The sequence below is a fragment of the Elephas maximus genome, chromosome 4, assembly GCF_024166365.1.
Source record: "Elephas maximus indicus isolate mEleMax1 chromosome 4, mEleMax1 primary haplotype, whole genome shotgun sequence".
Taxonomy (NCBI): domain Eukaryota; kingdom Metazoa; phylum Chordata; class Mammalia; order Proboscidea; family Elephantidae; genus Elephas; species Elephas maximus.
In genome coordinates this window covers 46,758,404-46,773,875 of record NC_064822.1, presented here as the reverse complement: position 1 = coordinate 46,773,875, position 15,472 = coordinate 46,758,404, and the positions used below count along the sequence as shown (strand labels likewise).

The following is a 15,472-nucleotide window of genomic DNA, read 5'->3' as shown; positions in this document are numbered from 1 at the left end:
CAAGGAGGATGGTGTTAATAAAGAGAGATTTAACTGAAAGCTGTGCTTGGAATAAAGTGGGCTACAAAAAGGTCAAATTTGATCAGTTGGAGCAGATTACAAGGGCTTTAAAAAGTGGTGTGGAGAAATGGAGCTGGGGCTGTGAAGTAATAGAGCTCAAGATTGATTTGGGGGGTGGAGAGAAGCCAGGACAAGTGCTTATCAGCCCTCCAAGTAGGAAGAGCCTTGCTGGGCGCCCAGTCACTGCTGGCCTGAGCCGAGAATTCGGCTGTTTTCTTCCCCCTTCACCCCATCCCCTCACCCCCTCCTCTCTGGATTTGCCTTCAGCCGGGTTTTAGACAATGGTTTCCTTAATCCCTGACTTGGATCCACTGAAAGACTGGAAAGTTTTAAGGTAGGCCTGCTTTTCTCTCCCATCGCTGTTTCTTTCAGTTCCTGAACAAGGTCCCCTCCTCCCTTCCATCCCAATTAACGAAAGCTTAATTTTTTTTTTTTTTAATATTAATTGAAATGTCTATTGTGGGTTTAAGTGACAACTGGATCTGGTTATACGAATACTCTGTTTTGATACAGAAACAGCTTCAAGCAGGTGTATAAGGAGAGGCATGTGAAGACCTCATGTTTCACTACAAGAGGGAAATGCCAATGGCTTTTTAATGAGAGAGTACAGTGTTGTTTAAATTATTCCTGGCACTCCCTGACTCTCAGAAACAAGTTCTCATATTTAATTACTGTGTTTCATGGGGCATTGAAAGAATGAGAAGGAATGTGGCAAACTTTCTGGGACTTAAGATAAAAATGAGAACTTTTTCAGAAAACATTACTTACTGCTCCTCCCTAAAGAGTAAGCGGAGACCTTTTCCTTCTGTGGCCGCCCCCTCACCTCACATCTGTTTTAGAAAGCTAGTAATATAAAAAGTCAGCTGAATTTAAAACTCACTGAGCAGCATTTATGAAATGAGGTCTTTCTCTGAATGCTCCTAAAAAGGTAGACCTCTTCATCTCACAGAGGCCCAGGAAAATTAGAACCCAAGGAGCTAAAAACGACAAGGTTGCCACATTACCTCTACTTGAGTCGTCGAAGCTGACTCCTTCTGGTGGAGCTCACAGTGCAGGGGTCTATTTAACTTCACATTAAAATCTATTTTATAGAAAAAAGACTTTTTTTTGATAGTTTTCTATATAAAAAGTTCAAATGGGGTGGTTTTTATTAAAAGTGGGTCAACACAATGTCACGTTTTCCCAAATACCCACTCCAAAACAGGGTTGCATTGGAACTAGACCAGAACCCAAGGAGGAAATACAAATAAATAGAAACATGAACAGTACCGGGACGTCATTTTCCTGACATTTACCTTATATAAACTAACTCTTCTTCATTTGCCTTTCATGAGTCCGGCCTTAGTGTTTGTCACATTCTATTATTTTTTCAAAGCAATGACATTGTGGAAAAAAAGCAAATAAAATATTACCAATATCCATGTTATTTTTTCTATCCTGGCATCTTACTTTCTAGAACGACACGTGTATGCATGTGCCACTTCGTAATTTGCTTTTTTTTCTAGTTAACACATTGAGCACATTGCCATGTTTCTGCCTACTTTTCATAACCATAACTTTAATGGCTCAATAAAAACCAAAAATCAAACCCATCATCATCGAGTCGATTCTGACTCATAGCTCAATAGGGTTCCATAATAGCAGGTACATCATTTAAATTATTCCCTGCTTTTTTGAAAATTTAGGTTGTTTCCAGTTGTTGATTTGTGTTAATAACAACACAATGAACATCTTTTTGTAGCTTTTTGCTTCCATCAAATAATTACCTGAGACTAAATTCCCAGAATTTCTAGACGAAAAATAACATTTTTATGACACTTTCAGTCATTTTTATGTTTGTATGTTTTAATTTTATTTTTAATTCAGGGATGATGAAATACTTCTTTAAATGAGCTTTTGATACAGCTATTACAGTAAATTTCATTCTCCTTTTCTTTAACTGGATTAATAATCTATTTCTAAAATTGAAGTATTTCTGAAGATTGTTTTTAAAAATAGGGGAATGATTAACTTATTAATATTATTGTGCAAGTGGGTAAAGCAAACTTTAGCTCTAAGAAAGTTATGTGACTATGATTACAGGTCTTAACCTATTTAAAAATCAGTGATAATGTTACCCGTCCCCTAAATGTGTCCCTAAGCCCTGGTGGTACAGTGGTTAAACCCCTCAGCTGCTAACTGAAAGAAAGGTCGATGATTTGAACCCATGAGCCATTCCAAAGGAGAAAGATGGGACAACCTGCTCCCATAAAGATTTACAGTCTTGGAAACCCTACGGGGCAGTTCTACTGTGTCCAACAGGGTCCCTACCAGTCAGAATCGACTGGATGGCAAAGTTTTTTGTTTTTGATTTTAATATAAGTGAAGTTTGTTTTATGGCTCGAGTCAGAAGAGCTTTACAAACTCGGACAGCAAGAGCTGGGAAAGATAAACATTTTTACATTGACCACTTTGGCTATACCAAGTTCATTCTGTCCACACCTCTTCTTGGCAAACATTATTCTAATCAGCTTTTTAACTGTGTGTAATCCTACCTGAGGCAAAGAATTGTAAAAGTAAGGTGAGTGAAATATGGGATAGTGTTTACGAATTGCCTTTTAAATTCCTTAATTGTTTAGGATGAGGCAGCCTTTTGGGCTAATTTTGATTCATTGAATCATTCATTCACCAACAGTAAATCTCTGTCTATAATACATGCAAGAGGCAAAAATATCACATTACCTTATAAATGGTATAATCTGTCAGGGATTGAAGATGTGTACTCTAATGCCATACAGAGTTGTACATGATATGAGTCATGCCAATAAACTGCTATAGAAATCCAGATACCCCATTACTAACCCAACCCATTGCCATTGAGTTGATTCCGACTCATAGAGACCATATAGGACAGAGTAGAACTGCCCCATTGAGTTTCTAAGGAGCACCTGGTGGATTCAAACTGCTGACTTTTTGGTTAGCAGCTGTAGCTCTTAACCACTATGCCACCAGATTTTCCTGACACCCCATTAGAATAAGGAAAAGGAGCACTATTGCTGCTCTTGTCTGATTAACAAATGAGCAAAATGTTTGGCATTTAATGGCAGAAAGGCTTTCAACCCCACATAACATGGAATATGTTCAGGTGTTTGGCCCAGGAATGTGGCCTGGAGTTTTGTCCAGCCTGTGCCTCCTAAAAAGTGATCACGCAGCACAATTTGAAAATCTGCTTTAAGTCACAATTTATCATTTTAAGATGTGATCTACTTGGGGGATATAACTTCAGGTCATAAACCTTTCTAAAATGCTATATGTTTGAAATCACTGCATCCACAGTCCCTTTTGTAAGATGGAAACATTAAGGCTGGGAATGGTGCTCTTGGGTCTCACTGTCTACCTCGTGGGTCTTAAAAAGAAACCAAACTCCTACAAAAAAAAAAAAAAAAACTAACAATTTTCAACATGAAGACTCCCCTTTTGACCAAACTAGTCAAAAACACAAATACTAAAGTCTTACTCAAAGAAAAGAATCAAAATAAGCTAAAACTAATATGTATGTATATTTGTTGTTATAGGTAGGTCCCATCGGGTCAGTCCTTACTCATAGCAACCATATGTACAACAGAAAGAAACACTGCCCAGTCCTGCGCCATTCTCACCATCATTATTGCAGCTACTATGTTAATCCATCTCATTAAGGGTCTTCCTCTTTTCCGATGGCCCTCCAATTTACCAAGCATGATGTACTTCTCCAGGGACTGGTCCCTTCTGATAATATGTCCAAATGCGTGAAACGAAGTCTCACCATCCTCACTTCTATGGAACACTCTGGCTGTACTTCTTGCAAGACTTGCACATGAGCAATTGATGGTCTATTCTACAGTCCGCCTCTGGCCTTGTTCGGACTGATGATATTGAGCTTTTCTATCGTCTCTTTCCACAGATGTAGTCGACATATAAATAACATAGATATAATATGTACGTGTGTGTATACGCGTGTGTGTATTCTTAGTACACAGAAGAAAAAAGAAAGTGACAATGTAGTAGGGTTATGATTAAAAGGAAAAACAAATAAACATAGCAATAAGATTAGTATAAGGTTTAATGTCCATAGACATTACTTGGAGAAAAATAAAGTAGACAGTGAGGGGGAGTGGATACCTGTACACCTGGCTTCTCCTCTGCCCCAGTTGAAGCCTCTGCATCACCTCTGGAAAACCTCGAAACTAGTTTGGCTCTCCATTTATGAAGGAAGGAATTGAGCACCAGAGATATGAAGTCATGGGATGAAGTCACAGAGCACATCAGAGACGCAGACTGGCCCTAGCTCCCTTCTAAGTCCATCCTCTCTTCCAAGGTGATTTTATTCAGTTCCTTCACTTCTATTCTCATCTCTACTTCCATGAATTAAGACAGCTCAGCCCAGCCTCTCCTCAGCAACCTCAATAATGTTTATGAAATACATCCCAAACTCAACATGTCTTGAACCGCATCTATAATCCCCATGACCTGATTCTTTTCCAGTGCTATAGGCCTATGAATCATACAGCTCTCCAGGGAAACCTAGGCATCGTCCCAAATCCCTCCTTTTCCCTATTAATCCACATCTTAACCATCACTAAGTTCTATTGATTTCAACTTCTAATGCCTACATCTCTACTTTTTTCCACCTTCAGTTGCCATCATTTTGTCTTGCCCAAAGCTGTGTGCTGCTTGCTAACTAGTCTTCCTGTTTCAACTTTTGTTCTTTAAGTCTGTCTTCCACACAAAAGGTGGAATGAAAACATTTCAGAAGCCACAAATCAGATCATGTGATCTTCCTCCTTAAAACCCTCCCCTTTAGAATAAAAGCCAAAACACTTACCCCAGTCTACAAAATCCCATGTAATCTAGCCCTTGCCTACCTCTCCAACTGTATCTCCTACCTCTTTCCCCACCACTCACCTTGCTCCAACCACACTGGTCTTCTTCATGAAACAAGCCAAGCTTATTTTGGCTTTAGGATATTTGTACTATCTACTCCCTCTGCCTGCCTGGAAATCTTTTGCTCAAATGCCACCTCCTCAGAGAGGCCTTCCTTGACCTCCCAATTTAAAGTTGCCCACAACACCTCTCTAGTATATCTCCTCGATAGATTGAACCATATGGAAATTGCCAATGTTCAATCATATTTTATCTATAAACTGTCAATTTCATATAGTTCAACTAATATTCTCATCACAGCACTTACTCATAGGTTTATTTGTTCATTATCTCTTTCTGTTTATAATCTAAGGTTTGTGTGTTTAACTGGTATATACCCAGTACCTAAACTATTGTCTGGCACGTAATACACAATGAATGAATGAATGAACGAAGTGATCATTGTTTGTCTGCCTTATCAGATTTTATGCTCCATGAGGTCAGTCTTCGTTCACACGTTAACTCCAGCACCTACCACAGTGGTGTGTAGAATTATGTGGAATGGGTAAATGAATGAGTGACTCTTAGCTCCCAGTTTACTAATCCTATCTTCAGTTCCTTGTTTCTGTGCCAACAGCAAAGAATCTGATTTGGTGACATAGAAAATTTAAAAATTCTCTTTGAGAATCTGATGTTGCTGTTATTAGCCGCAACAGAGTTGGCCTCTGACTCATGGCAACCCCACGTACAACAGAATGAAATGCTGCCTGGTCTTGCATCATCCCCATTATGTGTTGTAGATTTGATCATTGTAATCCATAGTTTTCATTGACTGATTTTATGAAGCAGATCACCAGGACATTCTTCCTACTCAGTCTTAGTCTGGAAGCTCCTCTGAAATCTGTTCAGCATCATAGCAACATGCAAGCCTCTACTGACAGATGGGTGGTGACTGTACTTGAGGTGCATTAGCCCAGAATCAAATCTGACTCTACGGCATAGAAGGCAAGAGCCCTACCACTGAACCACCATTGCCCCCTGAGAATCTGATTCCAAAACCAAAAACAAACCCTTTGCCATTAAGTCTATTCCAACTTGTGGAGACCTGATGTGTTACAGAGTAGAATTGCTCAGTATGGTTTTCTTGGCTGTAATCTTTACAGAAGAAGATGGTCAGGCCTTTCTTTCATGGCACTGCTGGGTAGGTTCGAACTGCCAACCTTTGTTAATAGCCAGTGAAAACCTCTTGTGCCACCCAGGGACCTGATATAGTTGTTGTTGTTGTTCTGTGCCATCGAATTGATTCCAGCTCATAGCAACACTATAGGATTGTCCCATAGGGTTTCCTAGGCTGTAAACTTTACAGGAACAGATCACCAGGTCTTTTCTTCCAGGGAGCCACTGGGTAGGTTCAAACCACTGATCTCTTAGTTAGCAGCCAAGCGTTTAGCCATTACACCACCAGGGCTCCTTCCAGTGACCTGATAACCCTGTTAGAACCATTTCTCTCGAGTCAATTCCAACTCGTAAAGACCCTATGGGACAGAGTAGAACTGCCCCGTAGGATTTTCAAGGCTGTAATCTTTATAGAAGTGGACTGCTACATCTTTCTTTCGTGGAGCAGGTGGTGGGTTTGAACTACTGACTTTTGGTTAGCAGAAAAGCATTTAACCATTGTATCACCAGAGTTCCTTTCCAGGAAGTGATAAAAAAAAAAAAAAAACCCATTGCCAAAACACTGAATAGGCAATAGATAAATGGTAACATTGGTGAAGAGTAAGACAGTACGCAATACTGGGGAAGCCAGCACAACTTGTACAAGGGGAGATCATGGAAGCTCCATAGGCACATCCAAACTCACGTCCAGGGTCCGAATTGCTGGGCTGAGGGCTGTGGGGACCATGGTCTCGGGGAACATCTAGCTCAGTTGGTGTAACATAGTCTATAAAGAAAACGTTCTACATTCCACTTTGGTGAGTAGCATCTGGGGCCTTAAAAGCCAGTGAGCACCCATCTAGGATACTCCACTGGTCTCACCCCTTCAGGAGCAAAGAAGAATGAAGAAAACTAAAGATACAAGGGAAAGATTAGTCCAAAGGACTAATGGACCACAACTACCATGGCCTCCACCAGACTGAATCCAGTACAACTAGATAGTGCCCAGCTACCACCACTGACTGCTCTGACAGGGATCACAATAGAGGGCCCCAGACAGAGCTGGAGAAAAATGTAGAACAAAATTCTAACTCAAAAAGAAAGACCAGACTTGCTGGCCTGACAGAGACTAGAGAAACCCTGAGAGTATGGCCCCTAGACACCCTTTCAGCTCAGTAATGAAGTCACTACTCAGGTTCACCCTTCAGCCAAAGATTGGGCAGGCCCATAAAACAAAACAATACTAAAGGGGCACACCAGCCCAGGGGCAAGGACTAGAAGGCAGGAGGGGATAGGAAAGCTGGTAATAGGGAACCCAAGTTTGAGAAGGGAGAATGTTGACACGTTGTGGGATTGTTAACCAATGTTATAAAACAGTATGTGTACTAACTGTTTAATGAGAAGCTAGTTTGTTCTGTAAACCTTCATCTAAAGTACAATAAAAAAATAAAAGAACCTGTTGCTGTCAAGCCTATTCTGGCCCTAGCAAACCTAGAGATCATTCTCTTTAGGAAGAATGGATTCTACTTGAATAACAGATGTCTAAATTTTTTTTTTTTTTTAATCAGGTCCTGACTATAGGGTCACTACAAGCTGGGACCTGATACACACCTGATATTCAAGTAGAATCCATTCTTCTTGAAGAGAATGATCTAGAGCAAGGGTCAGCAAGCTTTTTCTATAAGGAGCCAAATAATAAATACTTTAGGTTTTGCTGGACGTATGATCTCTGTTTCAGCTACTCAACTCTGCCATTTAGAGTGAAAGCAGCCATACAGGATACATAAATGACTGAGCTTGGCTGTAATCCAATAAAACTTTACCAAAACAAGCAGTGGTCTGCCTTTGGCCCGTGGACCATAGTGTGCCGACCTCTGATCTATTATCTAGATGAATGCTTTGACCAACAAGAAAATAGAATTGGTTTTGGCAGATAGCTGAAGAGATGTTTTTAAATCTCCTATGAAGTGATTATCATAAACTTGCCTCATTATTAGGAAGAAAATTAAAAGGCACTTTGACGATATTTCAATAGGTCAGAGATGTTTTAGGTCATGAGCACTTAATCTCACACAGATGATTATAGCCTAGAGAAAATTTATGGCTTACTACACCCCTTAAATGTTTGGACGAACCTTAAAGCTATGAAAAAATGCAATTTTGCTTGTTCCCTTACCGAGTGTGTGAGAAAGTCCCATTAATGAGAACAGCACATGTGGTTGGAAAAAAATAGACCAGACCCTGACGTGTTTTAAGTCACTGCTTGGCCTCATTTCTTTCTTTTTCATTGCTTTCTCTAGTTCACTTAGACTACATTTCCCTTTCACATGCCTGATAAATCTCCTAAGATGAATTCCAAATTCATGGAGGAAAGCGTGCTATGTAATTTTGAATGAATGCCATGTATAGATACTCTTTGGCTCATATTACATGACATTTTGAAGAGGCAGGGAGTGGGGAGAGGTTGCGAGGAATCTCTGCTGGTATTCACTGAGGGTAGTCTGGCCATCTGAAGGCTAGGGGTTAGTCTTAGAAGAATGATATAAGAGTTATTAAATGTTTACTATGTGCCAGGCATTACGCTAAGTGCTTTGCATATAATATTTTATCTTTGCAACAACCCTATGAAATAGGTGGCAGCATGATTGCTCCCCATTTTGTGGAAATTGGTGCTTGGGAAACTTCAATGACTTACCCCACCAGCTGCCATCGGGCCGATTCCAACTCACGACGACCCCATGTGTTTCAGAATAGAACTGCACATGGGGCTTTCAATGGCTGTGTCTTTTAGAAAGTAAATCACCAGGTCTTTCTTCCGAGGTGCCTCTGGGTGGGTTTAAACCACCAGCCTTTTGTCTATAGCCAGTGCTCAATCATTTCCACCACCTAAACTTATGTAAATAGTGGCTGGGGAGCCATACTGTGGACTTGGGTCTTGCCAGCTCTGAGCCAGAGCACTGAAAAAAATGATGCCATATACTGTCTGGGCCTGGTTAGCGTCTTTCCTTGATACATTGGTAAACTTCTTTGTTACCTTACCTACTTCTTAGATGGGAAAAATTTGCATCACTTGATTCTTCCTTTTCTCGTGAGAATGTTCGAAGAGTCATGAACCACTTATTACTGGGTACTTTAAAAACTTCTGCTGAGCGGAGGGAAGAGGGCTATATAAAGATACAGAAAGCATCCAGCAACAGTTTTCTAGGTGTGATGAATTATATGTTTATGACAGTGAATGTAAGACCTGGGCTTTTTGAATAATTTATTGTTTGGGAGGGAAAAACCCGCTGTTTTTCACAAAGCATGACTAGCGTAGTACATGACATAGCCAAAAATGACCAAGCTTTTTGTAAGATCACATAAAAGTGTAAAGTTGAAAAAAATTTTTCTTATCTATCAGATCTATTGGAAAGCTAGTGCCAATACATTTTCACCTCATTCCAGCATTTAAACAGAAGGTAAATAATAATAATCAGTTGTTTTCACTGCATTTACACAAATAAGGGGTAGAAAATATTCACTTGACAGTAATGGTTCCCCTTCTTGAAGTGGTCTGTTCCCTAGTGGGATGAACCAGCAAAGTATCAAGGCCAAAACCAGGTCACCTGAATCTCTGTTAAGAGAAAGACAAGCAAAAGTTCCCCCTTAATCAGGTTAGGTCTTCCTAAGATCAGAGACCACAGTGAAGCTGTTTTCCCAAAATAGAGAATTACATACTGCATTCATTCCACCATTTGTGAACAAAAAGCAGTATCTGGCATTTATCCCATCTGCACTTTTTTTTTTTAATATAATTTATTTCATTTGTTTTTGTTGAAAATATATACAGCAGGACATATACCAATTCAACAATTTCTAAATGTACAATTCAGTGACATTGACTGTATTTTTCAAATTATGCAACCATTCTCACCCTACTTTTCTGAGCTGTTCCTCCCCCATTAACATAAATTCACTGCCCCCTAAGTTTCCTATCTAATCTTTTGAGTTGCTTTTGTCAATTTGATCCCATATAGATAGATCTTAAAGGAGCATAATGCTCAAGGCAGACATTCTTTACTAGTTAAGCTAACCTATTTTTTGGTTTTAAGAAGACTTCAGGGGATATTTTCGGTTTAGGGTTTAAATATTACCACAGGGCAATAATTTCAGGGGTTCATCTAGACTCCATGGGTCCAGAAAATCTGGATTCCATGAGAATTTGAAATCCTGTTCTGCATTTTTCCCTCTTTAATCAAGATTCTTCTACAGAATCTTTGGTCAACGTATTTAGTAATGGTAGCTGGGCACCATCCAATTCTTCTGGTCTCATTGCAGGGGAGGCAGTTGTTCACGGAGGTGATTAGCCACACATTCATTTCCTCCTCCTATTCCTGACTCTTCTTCTTCCCCTTTTTCTCCAGGCAAATAGAAACCAATTATTGTGCCTTGGATGGCTGCCTGCAAGCTTTTAAGACTCCAGGCACTACCAACAAACTGGGCAGTAGGGTAGTAGCACTAAACATGTTCTTAGGTCAATTAACTGGGATGTCCCATGAAACCATAACCCTAAACTTCAAAATCAAGGAACCAAATTCCATGAGGTGTTTGGTTGTGTATAGCAGCCTCAGCAGCTACACTCTTATGTGCCTACCCTGAAAGTCCCAGAATACTTAACCCATACGGTGTAGAGGGCTCTGTAAGGAGAAGAGTAAGTTTGTATGCTTCCCATCTGTTCTCAGGCAGGGCCCCTATGTTTCTCTCCCCTCTCCATGTTAGTGCAACAGAGCTAGAAAATACCTCAAGAGATCAACTAACAACTCTCCTTTAAGTCTGTGTAAGAAATCTCTACTCTCAAAAGACTATATTATTCATGAGGTCAAGGACTGTCTGTCTTGTTCACCATTGTGTCCCCAGCAGTGGCTTATCTTACCTTCAGGACCCAGATTTGATGCTGCCTAATTCCACTTTGGAAACCCTGGTAGCATAGTGGTTAAGAGCTATGCCTGCTAACCAAAAGATCAGCAGTTTGAATCCACCAGGCGCTCCTTGGAAACTCAGTGGGGCAGTTCTACTCTGTCCTATAGGGTCCCTCTAAGTCGGAATCTACTCGATGGCAATGGATTTGGTTTTTGGTTTTAATTTCACCTTAAGGAACCCTGATGGCACAGTGGTTAAGCCCCCGGCTGCAGTGGTTTGAATCCACCAGCCACTCCACAAGAGAAAGATGTGACAATCTGCTTCCATAAAGATTATAGCCTTGGAAATCCTATAGGGCAATTCTACTCTGTCCTATACAGTTGCTATGAGGCAAAATCAACTCAACAACAATGGGTAATCTCACCTTTGAGATAGTGGTGGTTCAGTGATAGAATTCTTACCTTCTGTAGTGGATTGAATTGTGTTCCCAAAAAATATGTGTATCAATTGGCTATGCCATGATTCCCAGTATTGTGTGATTGTCCACCATTTTGTCATCTGATGTGATTTTCCTATGTCTTGTAAATCCTATCACTATATTGTTAATGAGATGGATTAACAGCAGTTATGTTGATGAGATCTATAAGATTAGATTGTGTCTTAAGCCAATTTCTTTTGAGATATAAAAGAGAGAAGCAAGCAGAGAGACATTGGGGACCTCATGCCAACAAGAAAGCAACACCGGGAGCAGAGCGCAACCTTTGGACCCAGGGTCTCTGCACCTGAGAATCTCCTCAACTGGGGAAGATTGATGACAGGGACCTTCCTCCAGAGCTGACAGAGAAGAGAAAGCCTTCCCCTGGAGCTGACACCTTGAATTTGGACTTCTAGTCTACTAGACTGTGAGAGAATAAACTTCTGTTTGTTAAAGCATCTACTTGCGGTATTTCTGTTATAGCAGCACTAGATGACTAAGATGCCTTCCATGCAGGAGACCAGGGTTCAATTCCCAGCCTATGTCCTTCAAGCACAGCCATCACCATCTGTCAGTGGAGGCATGTGTTGTGCTATGATGCTGAACAGGTTTCAGCAGAGCTTCCAGACAAAAAGAGAATCGAGAGAAAGACCAGGCAATCTACTTCCAAAAGTTAGCCAATGAAAATCCTATGGCTCTCAATGGTCCAATCTCATCGTGCAGGCGGTTGTTATGAGTCGGGGACCATCTCAACTACAGTTAACAACCACAATTTGAAGTGAGAATTATCCCTAAACTTCCTTTTTCTCTCTGCCTACCCCTCGCACCTCCAACTGGAAGTAAGATTTTCTTCCTCTGAATGCCCATAGCACTCAGATCCTCAAATGCAAATACATATTTTCCACTTTGTAGTATTTATGTGTTCCTGGGTCAGAATCGACTTGACGGCAGTGGGTTTGATTTTGGTTTTTTGGGTGGTTCAAACAGGTAATACACTGATATGCTAACTGAAAAGTTGGAGGTTTGAGGCACCTTGGAAGAAAGGCCTGGTGATCTACATCTGAAAAACCAACATTGGAAACCCTATGGAGCAGTTTTACTCTGACACACATGGGGTTGCCATGAACTGGAATCAACTGCATGGCAGCTAGTTTGGTATTTATCTTAGTTCCCATGATGAGCCCTGGTGGTGCAGTGGTTAAGCACTCAGCTGCTAATTAAAAGTCGGCAGTTTGAACCCACCAGCTGTTCCACAGAAGAAAGATGTGGCAGTCCGCTTCTGTAAAGATTTGTAGCCCTGGAAACCTTATGGGACAGCTTTACTCTGTCCGATAAGGTTGCTATGAGTCAGCATTGACGACAGTGGGTTTGATTTTGCTTTTTAGTTGCATTAATAGGCTATAAACTCCTTGAAGACAGGGTCAGTGTCTGCTTCATCCTTGTGTCCACTGGTGGCTTTTGTATCATAAGATGCCTCATTTTGCTGAGCAAATATTTGGATGGATTCCCACACATTCCTCATTTGTAAGATGAGAGATTAATCCAGATTTTATTTTAGGATCCCCCATCTGTAAAATTATGCAATCAATGTGGAATAGAACAAAGAAGCATCTTCCCACAGGACCCTGAGTCCCATCTCTGAGCAATAGCTTGCATCCATTTCCCACACTGTAGAGTTTTTCTCGCCTTAAAGCAATTCTCTTTATATTGATGCTCATCTTCTTTTCAAGGCTGTTTTATTCCCAATCCTTCTGTAGAGTTGATGGACTAAACTACAAATCTGTTTTCAGATGTTCTGCCTCTGAACTAGGGCTGTAATGTAAATCAGCTGTTCTAGGGGTGAGTTTTGCTGACACGTACTGACATTAGCAATCATATGGCTGGTCCTCCGGGGCCTGAATATTGCAATCAATCCAGGTTGCAGGTGTTCCAGTTAACCGTGGCTTTGGAACTCCATTCTGTTTCTTCATTGCACTAGTTTTTCATTCTTATAGAGACACTAATGTCTAAGCTAGAAAGAATTGTTAGTGGCCTGTGGAAATGGCAGTTTTATATATTCTATGGTGTGCCCTGGTAAGGAAGGGAAACGTTTTATGAACTGGAAAAATGTTGCTCTCATTTAAGGTTATTATTTACAAACTGTGCTGAATGCTTGTTTCTGAGCCTTTGCATATGACATTCCCTTCCCGCCATCGTTATTATCATTATGGTCCATAATAAACATTTTTGAGTGCCAAAACCTGGATGCTCTTCTGCTTCCCCCATGAAAGCATGTATGTTTAAAAGGTTTGCTCTCACATGAGCTCTTGAATATAACGCTCTCTGATAACCCTATGCAAATTGACCAATTGCTTTATTAAGGCTTTCTCAACACTCAATTTTCATTCTACAAAGAGATGTAGTTTAAATAACTGTTTGGAATGTGTTTTTGATTTACTTATCTATTCCTTTGGGTTATATATTAACTTCCTGGGGAGCAGAAACCATGTTGCCATTAGAAGGCCCACTATGATGATGGGTATTTATGAAATGTCTACATATGAATGATATAACAAATGTAGTTCTTTTATATGCACATGGAGAGTGAGATTGGGTGCTATTAAATGGCATTATGGTCATTATTTTTGGTCCTGATCTAGGCCACAGTCACCCTTCATCCAGAAGTTTCCAGAAGGACTGAGGACGGAGGGACCAAGACAGTATCCCTCCAGTTTCTCAATTGAGGACCCTAAAGGCATTTGTTTGGGACTCTCAGAGAGGGCTGGAACATTCTACAGCACTTAGCCAACCTCCCCTACTGCCAGTTCTACCAAACATGGGATGTTCAAAGCCTGATAGAAAAGATGACAAATTGAAGCAAACTAATAGCTTATATTTAAGTAGAGCTTTGGCTCAAAACTCCAATATAGATAAATCTAATGAGTTGGACTGATTTGCATAAAACACCTCCTTTTTTCTAATCTAGATAGGCCAGAACAACTTCAGACCATGAAGCCTGCACTGTTTTACACAATGAAACCTCAGCCTATTAAGAATGTTTTAGTTACAGACAACCAAATATGGAATACTTCAACTGCATTTTATAATGGTCTAAACCAAGGGTTGGCAAACTTTTTCCATAAAGGGCCAATTAGTAAATATTTTCAGCTTTACTGAACAACCAGGTGGTCTTAGGTGCAACCACTGAACTCTGCCATTATAGCACAAAAGAAGCCATAGACAATATGTAAATAAATGGGCCTGGCTGTGTTCCAATAAAACTTTATTTACAAAATCAGGCAGTAGGCTGGATTTGTCCTGTGAGCCATAGTTTGCCAACTCAGGGTTAGTCAGTGGGCCGTTTATGCTCCACTGAGTCTTAGAACTTTCAGATCCAAGGCACTCTGGACAGCAATAGGGAAATTGAACCAGAGAAAGCAGCAATAGAGAATATGTTTCCCCAGATGCTATGTGCTGGGCTAGCCTAAGCTGTACTGGGGCTTTAGCCCTGGGAAGAAGAGAGACTGTACAAAGACTGAGGGAAGGATAGCTGGACTTTCTCAGGCCCAGGATCATCATTCATTATGGGGTACTGAAGCAAGAAGCAAAGACACTTCAACTTTTAAGGAAGGCCCAGCAATTCCACTCACTAGCAAATATTCTGTTCAATGAGCTGAAATCTTATCAATACAAAGTAGGACCTCATCCCTTTGGGGAAGGGGCAGATCATGAAATGAGAACAGGAGAGGGAAGAAAACAAAAGAGGATCCTTGAAAAGCCTGCCCTAAAGGGATTATGAGTCTGTGGAAGGAAGGCAGCTAGGATCATTTATTATAACATGCCAGAAAGACTAGAAAATGACTCCTGAAGAAGTGTGACTTGACTCAGTACCTTAGGTCTCTACCCACTATTGCTGTCCTTACCACCATGAAGTTCACCTCTTCTCTTAGATGTGGCCACGTATTTTATTATTAAAGAAAATGAAGCTCGTTTACTGACTGAATGCTAGATTGAATGCATATA

The 15,472-nt window shown here is 40.5% G+C and overlaps 1 protein-coding gene across 1 annotated transcript in view; it reads left to right on the top strand.

The window, feature by feature from the left end:
• Window positions 1–236: 236 nt before the first annotated feature.
• Window positions 237–15,472, top strand: part of CELF2 (CUGBP Elav-like family member 2) — a 587,695-nt gene continuing 572,459 nt past the window's right edge. The window contains exon 1 of the mRNA XM_049885073.1: window positions 237–394. Coding sequence (XP_049741030.1) covers window positions 342–394 — 53 coding nt within the window. The 5' untranslated portion in view covers window positions 237–341. The remainder of the gene's footprint in view (window positions 395–15,472) is intronic.